The 25,720-nt window shown below is 33.6% G+C and overlaps 1 protein-coding gene and 1 non-coding gene across 2 annotated transcripts; one reads left to right on the top strand and one right to left on the bottom strand.

The window, feature by feature from the left end:
- Window positions 1-14,733: 14,733 nt before the first annotated feature.
- On the bottom strand, window positions 14,734-14,840 carry LOC121251303. The gene has a single exon (XR_005937971.1). It is a non-coding gene; the product is annotated as a small nucleolar RNA R71 (small nucleolar RNA).
- A 5,819-nt stretch (window positions 14,841-20,659) lies between these two features.
- LOC121248962 (chaperone protein dnaJ 20, chloroplastic-like) lies at window positions 20,660-21,585 on the top strand. Its single transcript, XM_041147590.1, has one exon. The coding sequence runs from the start codon at window positions 20,900-20,902 to the stop codon at window positions 21,416-21,418; it is 519 nt and encodes a 172-aa protein (XP_041003524.1). The 5' UTR covers window positions 20,660-20,899; the 3' UTR covers window positions 21,419-21,585.
- Window positions 21,586-25,720: the final 4,135 nt, after the last annotated feature.

Genomic DNA, 25,720 nt, shown 5'->3' with positions numbered 1-25,720 from the left:
TCACTATTTTTTTTCCCAATTTTGCGTGTTTTCTCAAGAAACTCTCTTCTATTTTGTACTTTTTTCTTCCTTTCACCGACTTTGTAACACTACAAGAGATATGACTGTTTGCCATGATTTTTTTTTTCCAAGACACTCCATCGTAGAAAATAAAGAGTTTATTACACAAAAATTGATCGTGGGAAAAGAATGAGCCTTTTCCCACAATATTACATCGGCAAGTAAGCATTTGTGGGGAAAAAATGTTTTTCTGACGAGTAAATGGTTATTGCGGCGACGACGGGTCGCCGCAAATAGTTTTGCGAATTTTTTGTCTATTTATCGGGTTATTGCTTTTTGTGATGACCCAATTAACTTTTGCAGCGACTTTTTCCCGCTGGAAATAGACCACCTTTGTGTTTTAGGGCGATAAAATGTAATCGCAAATAGTTTGGCAAATTTTTTTCCATTTATTTGGTTATTACTTTTTTTGACGAGGCAATTAACTTTTGCAGCGATTTTTTTTCGCTGCAAAAGATAATAAATACGCGACTTTCTCCATTTTTCATTTCTTCCCCAACCCCGCAAGGATCTCTCTCTCTCTCTCTCTCTCTCTCTCTCTCTGCGACTGCGATCCACCAACCTCACCTCTCTCTCCCTTGACCGCGATCAAGCCTCTCCCCTTGCCGCACCTCACCCAGTCCCCCCACCCCCCGCACGACCTCACCCAGCATCCCCCCCCGGCGCGACCTCACCCAGTCCCAGTCCCCGCCCCCGCAACGCGACCTCACCCAGTCCCAGTCCTCGCTCCCGTAGCGCGACCTCACCCAATCCCCACCCTGCAGCAGTCCAGTACACGACATGGTGAGCCTTTCTCTTCTCATTTCATCTTCTCTCCTTGTAATTTGTGATGATATGATTGTGTAACATATTGTGTAATTTTGTGATGATATGGTTGTGTAAAACATATTAAATTTGGATCGAAGACTGAAATCCTTCCTTTATTTCGGATCGAAAGGTTATATACTAGGAAAGGACTTTCGTCTGATATTATTGTCAAGCTTAATGCTCTGTTTCTACATGTTTCTCCTAAAGACAGGTCCTTCATCTTCTCTCTATGTTATTTGTGATCATAGTATATAACGTAGAATAGTTATTGAACTCTTATACAAAAAACTAGTGTTTATGTGTTATAGAAAATAAAACCAGGACATGAGACCAGATTAGCTTAATTTGGTGTATGTGTTTTAGGGATCCTGTGGGTTTGAAGAGGCAGGAGTTTCATGTTATATAAGTTAGGATTTTGGTGATGTTTTGATGATTATTGTAATGTACATAGTAAGTAGATGGTTTCATGCAAGTGGCAGGTGAAGCGTGGGGTAAGAATTGGTATATGATTTTAATCTCCTATACATGGTATGTTTTACATTACAGATATATCCTCATATGTACTTGCTCCTTCTAACTTAGGGTCTATGATGTAATGCATGATATTTGCAATACATGTATTTTTTGGGTGGCAGGGGATTTCACATGGTTAAAGAAGAGAAGTCAGGACTTGTCTCTTCACCAACTAGAAACTATTGGGCATACAACAACCATTATTTAAATGTCACAACAGGTTTGTCGGTAAGCAAAATCTCCCTTAATTAGTGAAAAGCATGTTGTTATAGTTAAACATGACAAAACCACTTAGTCTTTATAGATATATTGAGGAACCCTTGTGAATGATGTATTATCTAGTGTTTGTTAGTGAAGTTGATTTTATAATGAGGTAGTTGTAAATGTGATAAAGTTTGAAGGCTGAATTGATGCAAGATCCCTTAGTTTATAAAGTTCATTAGGTAGAGTGATCAAGTGAAAATAATGGGCTTATAAGGTATGTACTTTTTGCAGTTAGTTATCACCCTAGGGATAGTTTGATGAAGAGGCATGAGAACTTGTTGATGGGGACAATTATATGACAAAGTCAGCCACAATTATGCAGCAACATATCTTTGTCTACTTGTAAGATATATGTATATATATAGTGAACAACATATATATGTTGAAGATGTTGGATCTGCAGTTGCAATATTTTGGTGTATGTGAAATGGATGTACTCCCCAACATCTAGAAAATTGTATTTTCAAATTGTATGTGATACTTGATAAGTGTGTTAAAGTGTATTCTCTAGTTTGGAATGAGTTTATTTCTTATGATGATGTGCATGATATTTTAGTGTTATGGAAAAATTATTAGCATTAGAAAGTGGATCATATGCTATGTTTATCAATTAGAGGTTTCATCCATGTAGTCTATGAAAAAAATCTGCACATGAGTATTTTTTTTTCTTTAAAGTTTAAATGTCACTGTCTACAAGCTGGACAAAAGTTATTAGGATTGAAACTTTGGAGCTAGCATTTGGATCCACACATATTAATGCAATACTAAATTACTCCTAACTAGCTGTTATGTGTTCTCAATAATTCTCATGCACACTACTTAGCTAAACTATAGGCTGATGATTTATCAAAATAGTAGCATAAATGAGAGGATTATGCAAATGTAATACTAAAATTGAGTCATTTCATGAAAGTGGATGTTAAGTGATATTATGCTATAAAATGATTCAGAAATGTATTATATACTTTACATGCTTTGCCATTTTATTAGTGGAACTGCATGTGGAAATTCGCATTACAATGATGTACATTATTTAATATATGATCTAGCTAGCAAACTAGTGTTAGTTATAGGTCTCGGCCCTTAAGGCTTTATTTGATTTATATGATCAGTTTGATTTAGATGATTTGATATCTAATTAATTAAGGCTTTATTAATTCAAATGAGAATGAAGTGGTACATGTGATTTGGATTGGATTGAATATTTTTTCAAATTCTTATATTTTTTTTAATCTCCAAAGCGAATTTGGGTGGACCACCTAAAATTGAAAACCCAACCCCTTTTTATAACTCGTCACCCCACTACACATGACACACACATAAAATTAGAAACAAATGGTCATACCCTAATTAATTAGTTTCCCCTGTAATTTATTCATCTGATCCGGTCCAAAATTTCCTTTGGAAATGGTAGTTGGCTTCATGTGGGAATTAGACAATCTTTTTCTTCTCTCTTTATTAAATGAGTTTCTCAATAGGGATGATGGTTTGTTAATCCTGCTCTATTAGTTATTGTTCTGAGAGGATTATGCAAATGTAATACTAAAATTGGGTCATTTCATGAACGTGGATGTTAAGTGATATTATGCTATAAAATGATTCAGAAATGTATAAATGGATGTACTGTTGGTTTGGGTACTGCACGTAAAGAGTCAAATTCATGGTTTTCTACCACCAAAATCTTCTAAAAAATAATACTTTTGCTGACATTATCTTCTTTACTATTTGTTATGGCTTCTTCACTATTTGTTATCACTTATTCTCATCGTACAAGGTTATTTCCCACCTTAATTTTTGGTGAAAACTTATCAACCTACCTTATATCCTCATAGAAAATACATCTTCATTTTACACGGTGTAGAAGACCTCTTGTGACTATTTCCCACGGAAACAAAATGTTTTTTCCCACCATATATCTTCATGAAAAATACATCTTCATTTTCCACGTCATGACTATTTCCCACGGGCATAAAATGTTTTTTCCACCATAAAATTTGGTAGAAATTTATCAACCAGCCGTATATCATCATGGAAAATACATCTTTATTTTCCACGTCATGACTATTTCCCACGGGCACAAAAGGTTTTTTCCCACGATAACTTTTGGTGGTAATTTATCAACCCACAATGACCCTTCATCGGAAATAATTTTTTTACACAAGTTGAAGCCCTCCCGTGACTATTTTCCGTGGATGGAATTTTTTTTTTCCCACGAACCAAACTGGGCGAGATAAAGTATTTAGTCCGACAAGTCGTATTTGTGGTGGGAAAAAATACTTTTTTCGGCGAGTTATTTCCGGCAAGTCACCCACGAAACGTTTTTGTGGAAATACTTATTTCCCCCCAAATTTGTATATTTTCCCACGAAGTGCCTCTTTGGGAATAAGCGGTATATGTTGTAGTGTAAATTGTATTTTTACAGTACTTCTACTATGACTTATCGTTTTAGAACATTTGTACGTATAAACATTGTTTATCTCTTTCCCCTAACTTTTTCCTCTTTCCAGTGTCATTTACTTCCAACTTTCTCACACAAACTTCTGGGTTTTTCAACGTTGGGATTTTTCTCCTTGCTTGTGATTCTCGGCATCACATGGGTATAAGTTTTCTTTGTCTATCTTCTTAGTGCTACTATGCCACCATAATTTGCCTACTTGGTGTGGTGCTAGTGCAAATTTTTTTTTTTTTTTTTTGCTTTTTATGTCAAATAGTTTTTAAATATGTTTAAACATTTTTGTTTTAAATACCAATACACTAATAGTCAATTCATTAACCATTAAGTAAAAAAAATTAAAAAATATATAAAATACATGAACGATCAAATTGAAGAGATAAACTCAAGAGATATAGTATCATTTTCCATATCATAAAAGTGAAAGGGGAGACACGTGAGTAGGATATATGATATGAAAGGTCTAGAATGGTTTAGCTTAGCAAGACAGGTGGCACCCATGAAGACTAACTGATAAAAAGAGTGTTTAGTGTTGATTTGCACTCTAAAAAAAATGGTAAATTACATACCTTTTTCTCATTTTGTATATAGTTTGTCTAATTAGATTTTTCTCATTCGTGTTGTGAAAATAATTACTTACCAATTTGGTGAAAACCTTCCCAATTGCTATTTTTGTTATTTTTTTTAGAAAGTAAAAGGAAAATATAATGACGGTGTATTATAAATTTAAGAGTTCAAGATATTAAGATTCAATTCCCATGGATGGTCCTTTCATCTTAGTTGGTACCTTGAAAGAAAAAATTTTAGAATTCAAACATTGGGTAGGGGTACAATACTACAAAAAAATTGCTTATTTATGGCAAGCTAGTTCCTGCAAAAATGATTATTTCCTGCTAAAACGAGTTTGTTTTCGTTTCAAATAATCATTCTCGCCTCAAAATAATCCGTCACAAATACTTGTTTTTCTTGTAATGCTGATTTCGATCTTGTGGTCACCAACACCCAGACTAATAATGAAGGTTGGTTCTGAATTTAGGCTTGTTTGGAAAAAGTTTCCATCACAAAATTATCATCTCATCTCATTCAATCTTCTTTCCAAACATCACTCAAATAAAAATACTTTCAAACTAAACATTACAATTTTTTTCAAACAAAAAATAAAAATAATTCAACTTTTTCAAATCTCCAAACAAAAATAATATTATAAACTATATTCTAAAAATATTTTAAACTTTATAATATTTTTTATTCAACTTTTTCTTTCTCCTTTTCAAAAACTCAAAAAATACTCAATTCAAACTATCTCACTACTATTTACAAACTATCTTATTACTATTCACAAAATTATGATCTCATCTTATTTCCAAGCATGTCCTTGATAGGCCGTGAGATCGATTTTCTGACTATGTGGAATGGTTATGCAAACTTTTAAGGAGAATAGAATCCTTATGTTGGGGAATTATGTTTCATAACTTGTATGTTCAGTTTTCGTATATTGATGGCTTTCACAATATTTTATACACAATCTATCTTTGTTTAGAATTTGAGAATATCTTACATTTATAATAAAATACATAGTTTAAACAGATTATAAACTATATATTTAATCTATGGACTATATTATATAAGGAGTGTCAGCACTTGAGAAAAAATAGGAAGAGAGCAAAAAACTATGAACATCAATATATCCAAAAGAACAATAGTTTAAACACATTGGTTATCCCTCTAAACCGGCACTTCCGATTTCACCAATTTAGACCTCGTTTAGATTTATAGATGAGTTGAGATGGTTTTAGATGAGTTGAATAAAATATTGTTAGAATATTATTTTTAATATTATTATTGTTTTGAAATTTGAAAAAGTTGAATTGTTTATTATATTTTGTATGAAAATTTGCGAATGTTATAATGATGAGATGAGATGAGTTGAGGTGAGTTCTAAATCCAAACAAGGCCTTAAATATATTGTTTTATAAACTTCACATTATTCTATAAGCTGTTTATTTTAGTTTAGTTTTTTTTTTAATTATTAAGTCTACTTTTTAAATTAATTTTTTCGTTTCAGAGCCCAAAGTATTGTAAAATTAAAAGTCGTTTATATCCATAGATATATATATTTTTTAAAAAAACCTTATCTATTCCATTTAATTAATTCAGAAGAATTTACTTTATTTAACAATTACTTTGTTTATACCTTTGCATTAATTCATGCAAGATCATCTATCACATCTCTAAAATGTTGCCACAAGTTTTAGAAAAGGAATGGATTATCGATTTTGGTACAGAAGTAAATCAACCTGAACAACAGCATCAAAAGAAATTAAACGTCCTCTCCATCAGCCCCGTCAATGAAACAATGGCATAAACCCTTAAAATCTTTTATTATCAAACTTTCCAATATTGTAATTATATAAATAGATAAAACATTGGCTTATATGGATTTGTCACTTCTGTTAACTTTATATTAGATTTACTTTAACTTATGTAAATCTATGACTTGTTTTAACTTTGTGTTGATTTTTTTCCTCATTTTCTCATTTTCTATCAATTTATTTTATCATGTACGTTATACCCATACTAGTAAATATATATATATATATATATATATATATATGAAGCCTATCAATTTATAAGTTTGCTTTTAAAATAATATTTTGCTAGTTTCGAGTCACCTAATGCATTCATTATTTCATGTCCATAATTACTTTAGAATACTTTAAAGTTCATAAAATCTTAAAGGATAGAATACTTAATTTGTCTCTTCTGTTATATATGATCTATAACATGATCATCTATTTTCTTTCATTTATGATGAGGAAGGCTCTGGATTCCTTAATTTTGAAATTGTTCAATGTAATTTAATTAGCTTGTAAATGCAGACAATTAGTACTGAAGAATGTCACTGCAACAAATACTAATTTTTCCCGGGTGAGTGTGTGGTCGGAAAATGTATGACTTTCGTGAGAACATGACTTTACTCATCAATTTCAATTATGGGAGTCTCGTGTTATAAAACTGGTGAATAAGGTCTCTTTTTTCCATTGAAATCCTAAATCTTAAGAAAAAAACTACTTTTTTCGGTGACTTAAAGGGCAGAGAAAGTATTTCGAGTTCTTCACAAATAAGCCATGATTTTGGATTTCCTTGTAAGAAGATGAGTAAGGAAGAAATTAAATGTCACCGATTTACTATAAAAGACCCAAATCTAGTTTACAGATATAATCAACAGGGGAGAGAGGACATTTGGCATAGTGGTTTACATGAAGTCAGCGTTGGAAGCTCTAGCTGAGTCTTCTGGGGTTGAACGTGGTAGACGCTGGCCATAGGAGTGATTTAGGATCATGGACATCGACTCTTTGCTCGTTGCGTAAGTATCTCCACTAAGCCATAATTTCCTCAACCCACAAGCATCAATTAAGGGATTGATTTTATGAAATGGGCGAAATTAACAGAGGTTTTAGAAAAATTTAAGAGAAATAGTCTGATCAAAACATAATTTTTACCACGAAAAACATATTTCACAAAGAGAATTTTGTTCTCTGTTCCCACCATCACCTTCATCCTAATTTATTTCTCATTTTACACTAAACGTGTAGCATGTGGAGAATATTTGTTGCGGCGACTTTTGTTTATTGCAAAAGTGTTGTTTTCCCACCGAATCTCAATCGTCAGTCGTGATGTTACTGCAACAACCTTAATCATTTTCCACGCTCAGACTTTGTGTGATCAACCAAGTATTTTTCACAATGATTTGCCTTGACAAAAGAGTCTGTGGGAAAAAGGCCAGATTTGTTGTGGTGTGTTTTGAGTAAAAGTAATTGAAAGCATGTCATGTTCCATTGTTTTGCATGAAAGGTTGTTGTTATTACATACATCCTTGTAGATCAACAAAATTCAGGCCAGACCACCCAATAATTACAAAAAAGGGATTGGTTTGCTTTAAAGATTGTGGTCCTAAGAGAGAGATGTATTGCATGCATGCATGTAATTTGTACCTTAATATTGGGGGGATTCTCCCATATATGCACATGGAGTAGTAAGTACTCTCATATATTGTCATTTTTCTTTCAAATTTTAATGGTCAAGAAGGCTGTAGTCCATAATTTGATAGAAAAAGAAAGAGAGACCAATTCCAATTTCGCCTTTTCAACAGTGACAGATCATGATCACATCTAGATCAGCATCAGGTTAATTAATATGAATGCGACTAAAATGAGTGACAGCAAGCCAGTATTTCTCATCGCTTCCTTAATTTTCCTGGAAACCAAGCATATATGCAGATGATCTTGTTAGAGAGGCGGCAGAAAATGAAATGGTCAAATAAAATGAGTGACAGCAAGCCAAGTTTTTCTCATTGCTTGCTTTTGTTAGGTACAGCATCTAATTTGTAGCTATTCTACAAAATGACAAATTATCGATCATGTAGAGCTACAAAATATTAATTATTTTTAATTATTTTATTTATCATCTGATCATCATGTAGTTAGTAGTAGTACTCAGATCAGAGTCAGGAAAATAAATTAAAACAAAACAAAAGCAAAAGATCATGAAAAGGAATTAAGGCGTTGTGATAAAGCTAGCCCGTAAAGTGTGTAATTCTCTCTCCCTTCTCTCGAACCCAATCCCATGATCCAAATCTACTTTGGCAATTATGTATTATTATGGGCCTATTGGTGTTGGTTTAATAGCATTCTTCTCAAAGCCCATATCATATGTATTTTCCAAGGCTTCTTCTATTGTTTCATTGGCATCAAGGCCCACTGCCCACATATTCTTTCGTAGGCGTAGTTATTTGCTTGAAAATATAAAGAGTTCATAGCGTGATTGTAATCTATATTGATTTCTGACAATAGATTTAGATTGTGTTTGGGAACATAATTATTCTCAGATATTTTTAAATTATTTCATTACTATTCACAAACAGTTCATCACTATTAACAAACTATTCATTATTATTTATAAATTATTTTACTAATATTTACCAATGATATGATATATTCTTAACATCTAAACAAAACTAGTTGGTTTGTTGGTAATATTGTCGATGGACACACACATACATATAATCTATTTGCAAATAAGTTAGTGTGGAGGATGCATATTCGACGCCAATGACACGACATAATTTAATTTTTTTAAAAAATTAAAAATTTAAATATTACAAATCAAATTTTATCATGTAAATATTGTGAATGACGTGTCTTCTATAGTACCGGATTTGACTGATCCACATTTTTGTTCTTTCGTTGCTAGGGGTTTGCATATTTTTAAGTACTCATCACACAATTAAGTCGGAACTCAAAAATACATTCCATTAGGCAACATATCGTGTTGGGTTTATGTGATATATGTAGGGTTAGGAATGTTGATTAAAGTTTTAAATTTTATACTATACCGGTTGGTATTTATCGGATCGGGATAGTGACCGGTACATGAAAAATATGTATTTCATATTGGGTCAAATATTGGCCGTACTGTTGCGTTTCGGTCAATACCGGCCAATTTTGGGTGTACTGGTCGGTTTTAGTGTACCGGCCTTTTTTTTTTTTTTTGTAATTAATGTAAAAATTATAACTTTTTCATAATTTCATTCCAATTCTCACATATGCATACTATTTTCTTAACTCTTTTTTTTTTTTTTTTTTTTATCTCATTTTCTCGAGAACTGAAAATCAAATCCCTAATTTCCTTTTCACGATGAAGATGAATAATTATTTTTTAAAATAGTTAGATTGAGAACTTAAAAGTATTATTAAGTTTTATAAATATGTATTTTAATTTTTTAAAACTTATATTGATATTATTTTAAAATATAATTTTTATATATAATTAATTTATTATATATAAACTATTCCTAAATGATATTTAAAGCCATATGCATATTAAAATATTTCATTACAATGCCTTAGCTGAAACGACTATCGAAACCATATTCAAAACTTTAATACTGAATGCTGGGTCAGTTTGCGGCAAAGTCGGAATTCCGTCATATGTAGGGTTAGGAATGATGCTAGCTGGGCCCGCTCGGCTTTGCAGTACGTGAATTTTGGGAATGGCTTCCCGCGTGATCATTGGACTATGTTGTGGATCAGTTTTACAGTTTTTTTACCCACAAAACAAAAACAAAAACAATATTACTACGTACGGGTTTATGGACCAAATGACGATCGAGAAAAGATCATATCATATATATATATATATATATATAGATTGCCTTATAATTTAATCTTATTTAGTTGATTCTAATTCTGTCATTATATGGAATCTCCTTTGCAATAAATTCGATGTTATTTGGGATATCAATGGGGGCTAATAATAAATTAAAATAAGTTTATTAAATATAGATTGGTTCATAGTCAAGATTACAATACGAATAGAAAAATGTACAAATATAAAGACAAAAAAGGACCATTGCCGGCGGAGATCGATCACACGTGCAATATTTAAAATTCGATCTGGTTCGACTTATTTGGACATATATAAAGTTTCGAGAATGCGACAATTAATAAAGCAGCATAAATTGAGTTTGGTCGGTCTGTATTAGCAATGACGTCTAATTAACACCAGCTCTTAATTAATTCGAGTGCATGCATGCGTAAATGTGATTCACCTCGATCATGGCGGCCGCCTGTTTCAAATTACATTTGTATAGATTAACGTCCCTGTAAAGATGATGTGGGAAATCACGGGGAAAACGTTAATCGGGACTTATTTGAGTTCATTTTCAAAAGCTAATTCTGATTTAATCATTATGTTTGTGGGTGGCAATTAAATTGATCATGTATGCTTTCTGAAAAGCTTAAATACTTGGAAACCAACGTCAGCTTCCATTATAAACATGTGTTTTCGATACTTTATAAGATCATCTTTGATCTTTCTCTTATTTGAAATAAAATCGTTGATACATTTTTCTAGATGTTAAAGGCCAACAATATAATCACATGATCTATGGCGGGATTTGATGGTGATACGGTAATTGGAGCGCTCATCTATCTATATATATAATATATAGCTTATAGTCAATAATTGCAGAGAATTAATGTAAAATGAAAAAAAATTAATAATTTACATAAGTCGACGCTAAAATCTACGTTCACAGATCTTGGCCTTGGAGGAGAATTCACTATATATATATATATATATATCAATGGAGGTGATGGAGGAGAGGTTGAATATGCCAATGCCCCTTGTTGTGCATTTTGACAAACAAAAGGAGGGCATCCACGGCACTGCAGCAACTATAGAGAACCAGCAACAAGGCATTCGCAATGCACAACAACAGACACATTCTTTCTAGAAAAGAACAGTAGAAAAGTTATTCTTCCTACAGTTTATGTAACAAACAAATATTTTTTTATTCCTTTCTCACCATGTATAAATACTAACCATTGATCAACGATTTTAAGGAAGAATATTTATAAACTCACTCTATCTAACATGGTATCAGAGCATACCGACTGAACGTCTCTCTAATCCATGGCTTCCTCATCTTCCTCCAATCCTCCTTCTTCCTTCAACCTATTCTCCTTCTCTCATATTGTTACCACCAAATTAACCATCGAAAATTACCTTCTATGGAAGGTGCAGATTTTAGCTTATCTAAGAGGGCAAGACCTTTTTGGTTATGTCGATTGCTCTATCTCTCGTCTCTCTAAATTTTTAATAGACCCTTCAGACAAAATACCCAAAATCAACCCAGCCTTCATTTCATGGCAATGTACAGACCAACTGGTTTTGAGTATTCTGTTTTCCTCTCTATCCGAGTCCATTATAGGACATGTACTCTCCTCCACAACAGCTCGAGAGCTCAAGGTTTCACTAGCCTCAATACTTGCCTCTCATTCTCAAGTTAAGGAGTTCCAGGTCAGATTTCAGCTCACAAATCTTACTAGAGGAGATCAAACCATATCTGAATATTTTGGGAAGATACGTCTGTTTGTTGACTCTTTGGTTGCAACTGGTAACCCTCTTTCTGATAAAGAGGTTGTTACCTACTTGCTCAATGGTTTAGGACCCTCATATGAATCCTTTGTTACTTCGGTTACTACAAGGGCTGAGCCCCTCTCCTCTAATGAGTTGTATCAACTCTTACTTATACATGAAGCTCTTGCTTCTCATATTACAAGGAGTGTTATCTCCTCTGTTGAGCCCTCGGTCAATTACAGTGCTTCTGGTGGATGTGACCAACATGGCCGTGTATCTTCCTGTCGTGGACGTCAAGGTAGAGGTAGAGGACGCTACTCCTTCAACTCTTGTGGAGGACGATTACCTTCTAGCAATCCAGCGCCACACTACACAGCTCAACGACCCATATGTCAAATTTGCAACAAGGCAGGGCACATTGAACTCCAATGCAGACACATGTTTGACCATTCTTATCAATTTGATGCCCCAAGGTCCTTCTCGACAAATTATACAGCTTTTGATTCACTCTCTGATGCTTCATGGTATCCATATTCAGCAGCGATAGACCATAGTACTAATGATCTGAGTAACTTGAATATTTCTTTTGAACAATACAATGGTGCTAACACAATACGAGTTTGAGATGACACTTGATGACTTGTATAATTTAGTATATTTTATTACTTCTTAACTTTAAATTTTAGTTTAATTTTATTTATTTTTGTTGATTTTAGACTTCATTGTCATTATTTAAATTTATTTCAGATTTAAAGAAAAAGAATATCCAAATTTTAGAAACCTATCGTCTAAAGACTCTCACTCATTTAAATAAATATTTATCCGAATATAAGAGCCGGTCATCAGAGCTATTTGGAGATAAAGATTACGTTGTATTTTTGAAAGAGCAGAAGAAATTGAAAATACAACAAAGCAAATTTCAAAGCTGATTTTCGGGCATAAGAGATAACGGAGATTGGAGGAAGCTGAAGAGAAATTAAGAGATTTTTGGAAAGTTGACGCGTGAAAGGCTGAACAGCAAAACTGCTGAATATTCGGTAGATATTCAAAAAGGAAAAATCGAGATTTGACCTCAAAACATAGAATCGAAAAACTAAAAAAATATTGCTTGGGTGTAAATTCAAGAAAAAGACAAAAAGTTGAAATTCAAAAAAATAAAATAAAAGGAGATAAGTTGGACAAAAATAAAAAGAAAGGACGTGGTTTTTTGGTCTACCTACCACCTAGGCATCTACGGAGGAGACTGAAGAAAAAGAAAAAGGTTTTGAAGATTTTAAAGAGGACGGCTACGAAGAAATTGAAGACGACGCGATGGACTGCAAAGAATATTTTTTAGTGTTTATTTTCTTCTATTCTTCTAAAAAAATTATGGTAAATTTGTTTATGTTGAATTTAATTTTTAGCATGAACTAAATTTTCTTTATTTTAGGAAAACGATGTAATCTAGTTCCGAATTATGCTTACTTTTCTATACTAATTTGAAGTAATTCTCTGATATGTTTTTCTGATTTATTTTGAACTTATTACTTCTAATTAACTGGTTATTAATTAGATGATTTTGATCTTGTGATTTGTTGTCGAAAAAGTGAATTATAGGATAGATCTTGGATATTTCAACATAGGTAAATTTGGAGATCAAAAGACTTGTATGAACTTATGTAGTATTAAAATCATTGGTCTTATTGCTTTCTTGCTTTATTAATTTGCACACTCTTGTGTAAAATGATGAACAAGAATATTTCCAATTGACTATTGAAAGAGGCTTTTGGATGAATTAGAGATTTGCTAACAAACAGAGAGAATTAAATTTAATTAGTTAAATGAGTAAAGCATAGTGAAGAATTAGGTGAAATCGATTTCTTAGAAGTTTTCTTTCTCATTGATTTGATCTTTGAACAATATCTTTCTTTTCCTTTGACTATTTTCTTTGAATTAATTTTATTTTAATTTGCAATTACAAAAATCTTAGTGACTTTTCTAAATAAAGTTGAGATTAGTATAATTTCGGTATTTGTCAAGAGTAAGTTACCAATTCCTGAGGACTATACTATTCTCATCACTTTACTATAAAATTACGATACTGTGCACTTGCAGTTTTGCACCGATCAAGTTTTTGGCGCCGTTGCAGGGGATTGATTTATTCTTATTGTTGCCAATATTGATACAAAATAATCTTGATTTTAATTTAGAATTTTATTTTATTTTCTCTCTAAGTGTGTTTTTAACGTTGGATGCGCCATGTTAGAACTCGTGACATTACTCCTTTTGATCCGGAGATTGAAAGAACTCTTAGATCACAAAAAAAGAAGAAAGTATTAGCCATGGCTGACAAACAACATGATGTACAACCACGCACCTTGAAGAATTATGTACGGCCATTTGTGAATAACAACTACTCAGGTATAATACGCCAGACCATTAATGCCAACAATCTTGAGCTCAAACTAGCCTTGATCAGCATGGTGCAACATGTCCGATTTAGCAGATCGCCACTTGATGATCCCAATATTCATTTGGCGATGTTCTTAGAGATTTGTGACACTATAAAGATTAATGGTGTTACTGAAGATACTATTAGACTGAGGGAATTTCCTTTCTCTTTTAGGTACAAGGCAATAAGTTGGCTACAATCTCTACAACTAGGAAGCATCACTAGTTGGCAGGACATGACTGAAAAGTTTCTTACTAAATTCTTTCTACCTGCAAAAACAGCCCAACTCAAGAGTGAGATTCATCAATTCAAGCAAAATGATTTCGAGTCACTCTATGAAGCATGAGAAAGGTATAAAGATTTCATTCCACGCTGCCCTCAACATGGATTGTCGGATTGGTTGCAAGTTCAGATGTTCTACAATGGGTTAAATGGGCAACCTCGGACCATAATTGATGCTGCTGGTGGTGGAACTTTGATGTCAAAGACATCTGAGGGTGCTACCTATCTTTTGGAAGAAATGACCTCAAACAATTATCAATGGCCAACCGAAAGAACTATGGCTATGAAAGTTGTTGAGATTCATGAATTGGAGCCATTAGCAACCATTTTCAACTCAAGTTGCTACTTTATCTCATCAGATTTCAGCTTTGACAACCTAAAGAATACCACAAAGTGCTGAATATGTTACAGCTACAAGTATGACAGTTCCGAGTAATGAAGCGAGTCAAGAACAAGTTCAATACATCAACAATCGAAACTACAACTATCGTGGTAATCCTATACCAAATTATTACCGTCTAGGGCTTCAAAATCATGAGAATTTGTCTTATAGAAATACATAGAATGTGCTGCAACCTCCTCCAGGATTTGTTAGTCAACTAAGCGAGAAGAATATGTCACTTGAGGATGCTATGGTTTCTTTTGTTGAGGAAATAAATGCAAGGTAAGACTGAGTCGCTGTTGGACAACATTGAGACTCATTGTAGCAACACTGGAGCTGCTATAAAGAATATTGAAGTGCAAATTGGACAACTAGCCACGACCATCAATGCCCAACAAAGAGGAACTTTTCCTAGCAACACAGAAGTGAATCCAAAGGAACAATGCAAGACCATCACACTTAGGAGTGGAAGAGAAATTGAGAGGTCACCATCAAAGGAAACCAAGTCCACCCCTACAGCTGAAAACAATGGCCAAAGCAAGAATAAAGTAGAAGAAGAGGACGATACACCAAGAGAGACTGACAAGCCTCCAGCAATTTCCTTTCCTGACAATCCTCCTATTCTCTCTACTCCACTTCCTTATCCTCAACGTTTTCAAAAAACAAAAATTAGATAAGCAATTTTCTAAATTTTTGTTTATTTTTAAGAAAATTCACATAAATATTTCTTTTGTAGATGCCTTGGAGCAAATGTTAAACTATGTCAAATTCTTGAAAGACATCATTTCCAAGAAGAGAAGGTTGGAAGAGTTCGAAACAGTGAAACTTTCTGAAGAATGCAGTGCTATTCTTCAAAAGAAATTGACTTAAAAATTAAAAGATTCAGAGATTTTCACTTTGCCATGCACTATTGAAAATTCATTTTTTGATAAAGTTTTATGTGATCTTGGTGCTAGCATTAATCTTTTGCCACTTTCTGTTTGCAGGAAATTAGGACTTGAAGAGATGAAACAAACAACCATTTCTTTGCAACTAGTAGATCGATCCATAAGTATCCATGTGGAATTATAGAAGACGTATTGGTAAAGGTGGATAAATTTATTTTTCCTGTTAATTTTGTGGTGTTAGATATGGAAGAAGATGAAGAAGTCCCATTAATTCTTGGTCGACTATTCTTGGCTACTGGAAGGGCTTTAATTGATATTCAAAAGTGTCAGTTAACATTTAGAGTGAACAAGGAAGATGTTATATTCAACATCTGCCAAGCCATGAGAATTCCAGAAGAGCCAAGCACTTGTTTTCAGGTAGATGTCATTGAGCAATATGAAGAAGAAGCCTTTCAAGAAGATACACCAGCTGATCACCCAAAACGAGCCTTGCAGCAGTATACATCACTTATTAATGAAGTGGAGAGGAACTGTGTACTTATTCCTCTTAGAGATCCCGATTGATGAAGATTGAAAAGTCTGGCTGTAGACTTTAAAACAAGCGCTTATGGGAGGCAGCCCATAGAACTTTCTTTTATTCTTTTATTTTTATTTTTTTATTTTTTTGAATAATTTAGATTTTGATGCAGATTTATTTGGCATGAATAGAGAGCTGAAAATTAGAAACTATGACTGATTCACAATGAAACCAGGAAAGTTCCTTTCATTTTTTCAATTTTTCCCACTGTTGCATTACAATTGAGGACATTGTTTAGAGTAAGTTTGGGGGTGTAAACTCCTATAGTCATTTGGTCTTCTTGTTTGCTATTTATTTTATTTTACTTGTGATTTTATAAGTCTTGAATTGTTGAATTCTCTTACCAAGCATGTATTTGAGTATGATTGAATTCTTTAGGACTCTGAAATTTGTGATTGAAGATGAGATTGAGAAAAATTTTCAAAAAATTTATTTTATGTCAGGTTGAGTTTTGTTGGTACTTTGATTTAAATCTTTGTCCTTGAACATAATTGAGTATATAATCATTTTTTCTTTATTCCATTTTGCTTATGAAGAGAAGGAGTTGAATTAACTGGGCCAATGAAGTTTAATCTTGCTTTGCTTTAGAATCCGTTGATGGATCATTGAGGCAAAATCTTAGTTGATACCAAATATTAGAGAAATGATCTAGGCAATTTTTTTTGTTATAACCAAAAAGCTTTCCCAACTGTCCTGATTATCATGCCATCATTGCATGGTGTATTCCTATAGTCAAACCCATTGAGCCTTATTTTACCTAAACTTTTATTTATTCTTTTAACTATATAAACCATTCATGTTTTAAGCCTGAAAAACCATGATTTATCTTTTACAGTTTGAGAAAATACTTTGGTGGAAATCTACATTTAAAGAGAAAGTTAGTTAAAAGGAAATTATGCTTTATTTGAATAAAGTGTGTGAAAAAAAAGAAAAAAAAAGTGAACGAAGAAAAAAAGAAGGGTTGAAGTGGTTGAAGATTTGAAAAGGCTACAAGAATTGAGGTGGCTGAATGTTAAAGGTGGAGATTGAAAAAAAAAAAAAAGAAAAAAAAAGTATTATTGTTGGGTTTGTCTTTTGCTTAGAGGTGATTTATCGATCATTGTAGAAAAAAATAGAGAAAACTCAATAAGTGGAGTGCAAATCACTTCAGATTTTGTTGAAGGTGTAGTTGGTATTGCTTCATTGAGATGGCACTAGACTACCTTTCCAACATTTCCAACATTTCGATGATTCTTGTTTCTTTCCCAGTTCTTCTTCTTCCTCTTTTTCTCTTTGCAACTTACTTCATGTTCCATCTATTACAAAAAATGTAGAGTATGTTTGGATGTTGAAATGAGTTGAGTTGAGTTGATAAAATATTATTTATTATTATTATTATTGTTTTGTGATTTGAAAAAGTTGAATTGTTTATTATATTTTGTGTTGGGATTTGAAAAAATTGTAATGATGAGTTGAGATGAGTTGTGTTTCCAAACGAAGCCTTAGTCTTTGTTCGTCAATTTTGCATCGATAATTTTTGCTTTTTTAAATTTCACTCTTCTCACTTTTCTGTGAAGGACAAACAAACGTGAAAATTCCTCCCCACAAGACCCACGCATAATGGCCTATACGTCTTCCCTTCAAAACTATTTCTAGTTTCATCTCCCTCTACTCATGTTGGTGAAAGAACCACTCTGGTTCAATGGCACCGAAGGCTAGGGCATCCATCTCTCACTCTTGTCTCACAAGTTTTGCACTCCAAGTGTTTGCCACTTTCTCCAACTAATTCGGTCTTCCAATGTCCAAAATGTCCTCTAGCAAAAAGTCATCAATTACCATTTTGTAATAGTTGAGCCCATTATTCCGGCCTTTAGAACTACTTTGTGGTGACCTTTGGGGTCCAGCCCCTTATGTTTCTAGACTTGGTTTTAAATATTACTTTTCATTTGTTGATCATTATACATGTTATACATGATATTTTTCCACTCAAGTTTAAATCTGATGTCATACATATTTTCTCTACTTTTCTACCTTATCTTGAACGATTATTCAACACTAAACTCATTACTCTTCAAACCGATAGAGGCGGTGAATTTAACCACTCACTCAAATGTGTCAAAAATTGGGTATAACTCACCGTCTCTTATGTCCTCACTCGCATCAACAAAATGACCTTATTGAAAGAAAACATAGGCATATAGTTGAAACTAGGCTTGCCCTTTTAGCCCATTCCTGTCTGCCTTTCTCTTATTGGGCCGATGCTTTTAAGACTGCAGTTTATTTAATTAATCTTCTTCCATCATCTGTTCTTAAAAATAAATCTTCTCATTTTTTTGTTTTTACTTTGAAACTTGATTATAAATTTATAAAAGTGTTTAGATGCGAACGTTGACCTAATCTTAGACCATACCTCACCAATAAACTTAATTTCCGATCGGTTCCTTGCCTGTTCTTGGGTTATAGTTTATCTCATAAGAGCTACAAATGTTTAGATCTCACAAGAAACAGGCTAAACATTTCAAGAGATGTTGTGTTTAATGAGGCCTCATTTCCTCTCTCAAAGTCTCGGCCCAACCCATCTCCACTCCCCTCCAACGCAGGTATGGCCCCTTTACCAATTCTATCCCCTTCAATTCTTGGACTTGGCCCAAGCCCAATATCAGATAGCCTTTTTCCCACTCTTTCGTCTTCGTCTACCTCTCGATCCCCTGCTTCCTTTGCAACTTCTCCACCCACTTCATCCACTCCTATTTCCAGCTCAACTCCACAAGCCTTAGTCCCACCATGGTCTCCCATTATCACCTGAGCCCAAACAAATTTATCTAGACCCCGAATCTTCATGGATGACACCATTCCATATCCTGCCTGTTTCTATTTCACCACCTCTACTACTATTCCAAATGAACCTTCTAGCTACTCAACAACATCAAAATTCTCCGAATGGCGTGAAACAATGTCTTAGGAATATGATACTCTTCAACAAAATCACACTTGGAGTTTAGTACCTTCGGCTCCTCTGACTAACATTATTGGTTGCAAGTGGGTGCTTCGCACCAAAACCAATGCCGATGGTTCCTTTCAACGTAGGAAAGCTCGTCTAGTAGCTAAATGGTATCATCAACAACATGGGTTGGATTATAATGAGACATTTAGTCCCATCTACTATACAACTAATTCTATACATTGTTGTCACCCGTGCTTGGTCCTTGCGCCAACTTGATATCTAAAATGTTTTTTTTGCATGGATCATTGACTGATGACATGTATATGTAGCAGCCTCAAGGATTTATTGATCCTAACAATCCCACATATTTGTGTAAATTGCATAAAGCCATATATGGCCTCAAACAAGCACCAAGAACATGGTTTGCTCAACTCAGCTCTTGGCTACTCAAATATGGCTTCCATGCATCGAAAGCAGATCCCTCTCTCTTTATCTTACATTAATGTGATGTCTATATGTATTTCGTAGTCTATGTCGATGACATAGTCATCACCTCTTCTAAACCTTCTACAATTGACTTACTCATACATGATTTAGGCCGTGTTTTTCCAGTCAAAGATTTGGGCTACTTGTCTTACTTCCCAGGCTTAAGATCGATGGTGCCTAACAAGTTAAAAACATTAACATCGGTAAATTAAAATTTTATGGAGGATAATTTATTTTAATAAAAATGGAAATCAGCCACATTAAAATCATCTTCTGGGAAGAACCACTAATATCTATAAAATTCATGTTCAGCAACAATAGGACAAGAGTGGGAAATGCATGTTGTGGTGATCACTAGAAAAAGTGTGGTCGGGTTGCATCTAATTAATTAATAATAATATATAACATCATGCGGACTATATATATATATAATGATTTACTCGACAGTACTTAATTAATTACCTATTAATCGGATCGCTGAGTACTTATTTTCAGACCATTTGGTTTACTTGACATATTATGAGACATACGATCTTATTGAGGCATAATATTCATAGATTATTGCAGCATAAGTACTTCGCACAATTTATTATTTGACGTGGAAAATAAAATCAAACTGGCAATGCAAACGAAATATGGTCGTTGAAATTAGCAGACAGCAGCAACAGCGAGGAAGGGGGCCTAATTGATAAAGACAAGGACGACGACTTCATGACAAAATAACGTTCTTCCATCATCAGTCCATGGTTTAAGCATATAATATTATAACTTAGGGTATACAGTACTAATACAACTATATATATATATATATTGGTATAGGCCAACTCATTCATACTAGGCTGCTGCTGCTTCTTCTTCTTCTTCTTCTTCTTCTTCTTCTCAACAGACAAGAGGATCAGACGCAAGTCTGCTATGGAGATTTCCTTGAGAATGAATCCGAAGATTGCAACAATATTGGTTCCAAAGCCACAGTACAAAACAAGGTCTGGGAGAAAGGCTTATGATCATGACTTCAAAACTATATCGTGTAGAGCGAATGAGTTAGCCATGAAGAAAAAGAACATGACTAACTTTTATGAAGTTCTTTGTCTTGGTTCTGTGAATGTTGGGCACGACGAGATAAAGAAAGCCTACAGAAATTTGGCTCTTCAATGCCACCCAGATGTGTGTCCTCCCTCTGCAAAAGAAGAGTCGACAAGACGTTTTGTTGAGCTTCAGAAGGCTTACGAGACACTTTCTAATCCAATTTCACGCAAGATGTACGATTACCAATTGGGTTTGGTCAAATCGATGGGGACTGGAGATGAGGGAGGAGTTTATAGAGAGGAAAGCAAGTCCAGATTTTCCAAGGAAGTATGGGAAATCCAGCTCTCTGGTCTAAAGAAGAGGTCTCAGGACCGGATGGAGAGGAAGAAATACGAATACATGTAGAGATCAGGGTACTACGTAGTGCTGATCATACAGTTTCTTTTTTTGTATAATTTATTTTATCTACGGATTGACAATACTACTGTATTATTCATCATAGGTTATTATAATTATATCGTGGAAAAATAAATTATGGAGCTTCATTTTTAAATCGATCCTCGACTATATATATATATTGATGATTCTATAGCATGAGTTTTTTTCTTTGAATCTAAATGAGTTTGATATATATATATATATATATATATATATTAAAACATCTTTGTATAATTTGTTTACCAAAATTGAGCTTATTCAGAGCTCCCTGCTTCCTCCCCTAGCTTTTCCTTGATTAATGGTATGGTACATTGGTACTAACCCCAATGCCCTTATGCATATTGGAATATAGTTAGACAGGAACTGAGAATCTCCATTATACCGTATAATCCAATTGAATTCCGAGCTAGGGAGATCATTGTACGAAGTGGGAACTAGGGCCAGGCTAGCAGGGTCATGTGTGGTGGTTAAAGTCAGTCAAAATTAATATACAATTAATCATAAAGTAACTTTAGACTACTTGTGCATGTTGGTGATCACGACTATATATATATAAATATATATACACACACAGGATGCTGCTAGCAGGTCGTCTTTACCGTTGGACGTACGTATAGCTGGTTGAAACTTTTTTCTTTTTTATTTTTTTGTGATTTTCTTTTAAATATTTTTTTAACATCTTTAATTATTAAAAAAAATAAAAAAAATACACAATTTTATTAATAGTCACTTCTTTAATTATTAAATAAAAAAAATTAAAATACATGAGCTGTAAAATTGATGGGACAAACTCATCAGCTATTTAGCATTTTTCATATATAAATATAAATATATATATATATTTATATATATATAAAATAAGCGGTGGAGTGTTTGCATGCAGATGGGTTTAACGGCCTAGACCAAAATACATCATCTCAACGGAAACGCACACGTTGAATTGTGGAGAAGAAAAGCCACAATATGAAAAAAATTAAAAATTAAATAAAAGCAGACACGTACGTACGTTTTGAAGTAGCTAGAGGCCGCGAGGTGGCCGGCAGCACCGATTAACATGGGCAAGTGCGTTGTCATCGCGAGGGATCAAGGAGATTAATCTTTAAATATTTGTAGTAATAAAATGTGTAAGTATTGTATATTTAAAAAAAAAAATAAATAAATATGAGATTTTCATAAAAGAATTAATTTTTTAATAATAAAACTCACTCTTTTTAAAAAAAAATATACAACACTTACATAATTTATAACAATATTTAGCATTACTCGCTAAAAGCTGAAGCCGCTGAACACTGCATACATTATTTGCCAAAGAGCTGAAAATCTACTCCTAATCGGGTTTGTAGATCACACACCACACGAAGCATATGTGGCAAACCCAGTTTAACTTGAAATCCGGTCCACTAAAACGAAATCCATTTCCTCCCTCGTATGCCTCTCCCTCCCTTTAAATCTGAGTCTCCCCTCGCCAAATCCCTCTCCCTCTCCCCCTTGAGAAATCCCTCACCAAATCCCTCTCCCCCGTTCGTGAATGATTCTCGCTCCCTCTGAATCCATCTCCCTCGTCATGGACGTTTCATTTTTTCCCATCTTAGATCTTGCTCTCCCTTGCGAGTACCTAGTTGTAGATCCCATCTATGAAATCCCTCTCTCCCACCCACCACAATGCAATTCTCGGCCTTTGAACAGTCTGGTTGTGCAATAGACTGAGGGATACTTAGCATCCAAAGAACAAAGAACTCAGACTTTCCTCGATGCTTCTCCTCTGTGTCAACTGAAGAAGAACCCTAGATTTCTAGCTTCACTTGTTACAGGTTACTTCTCCTTTGCTGTCATTTTGTATGATCACCAACTAGAACCCTAGATTTATTTTATTGCATGATTATGATTTCTAAGTTGGGGTTGTGCTTATGATTTCTAAGGTGATTTCTGAGGTGGGTTTTTATTTCTAAGCTATTATTGCACGATTTTATGATTTCTTACCTAAGATGTGCCCACTTGATAGATAGATGGATGGATAGAGGGGAAGGGAACATTGTGGTTATCTCTTATGTTTGGCATGCATATGCTTCTACTACTTGGACCTTCTCCCCACCATTTTCTGGAAGATCAGTTGCCTCTGGACATCAACTGTTCCTGGGTTTAAGAAAGGGGACCAACTAATTAGTGTTAGAAAAATCATTTTCAAATCTCTATTACATCCGCAAACCTAACATATTTGGTATTACAGATAGGGAGGTTTCAGTGTTTTAAAAAAAGTAATTAAAGAAATGTTGGGTAGAAGTGTATATGAATCACATTTACAACTCACCCAAGCAGAAAAAGAAAGGGAGTTTTGTTCGTCAAATGAATGGAAGTCATTATGGTACATGACCCTCAAATTCTTAGGTGAAAAAATTAATCTCAAATATAGCACAAAAAACTATATATGATTCTTTAACACAACTATAAACGTGAGTGCCAGTTGTGTTAAAGAATATTTTCTATGATTCTTTAACACAACTATTTTTTGTGATTCATTGACACAACTATGAACGTGAGTGTCAATTTTCCTGAGCCTTGATTTTGACGCAAAGTTTTGGTTCAGTGAATATATACATTTTTATATATATATATATATATGGAAGTTTTGGTGTCCTTCTTGATTAGGATGCAGTAATATACTTGATGATTCTGAAGTCCCACAAAAGTTTAGAGGTCTAGTTAGTGAAAGTTTACAAATCAATTGAAATAATATCATGGTCTAACATTTTGCATACCAAAAGAATCATGAGAAAAGTATCCATTGGAACCAAAAGAATCATGAGAAAAGTATCCATTGGAACTTAGAGTACACACATTTTGCATACCGAAAGAATGCACCTTTAGTTTGCTAATAATATTTTAAAGCTTTAACTGCTTCAAAAATCTCGCAAAAAATATCTTCATGTTTTATCATGGCCAATCTCATATATTCCATGTCATATGGCTTAAGACAAGAAGTTTTACTTTTTGGTTAATGTTATTAAAAAATCTACGTTTTAATATTTATTTCATCTTCATATCAATAAGATGATGTAAATGAAAACTAACTCACATTCACTAAATGTTTTAATTCCCCACTTCATGTCAATATGCATTGCCAATAACACATGAATGTGAAAAGTTTTCTTGATTACAAATTTGTTAACTTTGGCAAATGGAGAGAAATTGTTTAACAATATATTGATTCTTTTCAGCATGGACATTTTCATTGTTTTCGTTGTCATTTGTGATTCTCATTTAGATCATTTATAACATCGAGTCAATCATTATCATATGTAGTTAATGTATTTCAAATGAAATCACCAACTTGTTGGTGTGGCTTGAAAACACCATTAAAGACCTCACAAACTAGCAAAAATCCAGGAAAGAAAATTTATACTTGCTCGAAGTATAAGACGGTAACCCAAATTTTTATTTTGTAAATAAATTTTATTGCTTTTCAGCTTGTCATAATTATTAATCTTTGCAATTCTTGAATTGTATGCAGGGAGAAGCAAGTTGTCAATTCTTCATATGGGCAGATATACTTCAATTGGTAGAGAAGAAATTTCTAGCAAGAGAGAATGCACTCCAAAAGAGAAAGAATGATTTATTGTTGCATGAGTATGAGGTTCAGAAAAAAAAAAAAAGATAAACTAATACATAGAAAGAATGATCTACACAAGCAAGATGACGAAGTTCAAAGGCGGATTGTAGAGAATAGATGTGTATGTATATTTTTGTGTCTATACTAGGTGTGTTCTATTCTAATAGTCTTTGGTTGATTCGGATGATAGATGTATTGTATTACTATTAATTGTAAATGGATCTTATAAATGTGGTAAAATTTGAGTATGGTAACGCTGTTAACGTCGTTTTTTTATTTATGAGAATGGTAGTGTACATGTCCTACTTATTGATGGGAACAATGGAGAGTTGTTTGGTATTGTACGTGCGCTTGGTTTAGTTTTTGTGAGAATCATATTGATGAGAATAGTGGAGATTTGTTGCATATAAATGAAATTTGATCGACAAGTTTAGATGAAGATCAATGTCAGCACTCACATGCACATTTTGGTATTATTATTATTATTATTATTATTATTAATTAACACCTTAATTAATTTGATACCGTGTTCATAATATGCTTTAAGAGTCCAAACCAGACCATGGCCCTTTTCTTCCAAGTACGACGTCAACTTTCACATGTGCAGGGGCGGAACTATGTTGTAGGTTGGGGGGCAGTATTTTAAAAATTAGTTTTATATA

Source organism: Juglans microcarpa x Juglans regia, chromosome 2D (genome assembly GCF_004785595.1).
Source record: "Juglans microcarpa x Juglans regia isolate MS1-56 chromosome 2D, Jm3101_v1.0, whole genome shotgun sequence".
Classification (NCBI taxonomy): domain Eukaryota; kingdom Viridiplantae; phylum Streptophyta; class Magnoliopsida; order Fagales; family Juglandaceae; genus Juglans; species Juglans microcarpa x Juglans regia.
This window is presented reverse-complemented; position numbering and strand designations above follow the sequence as displayed.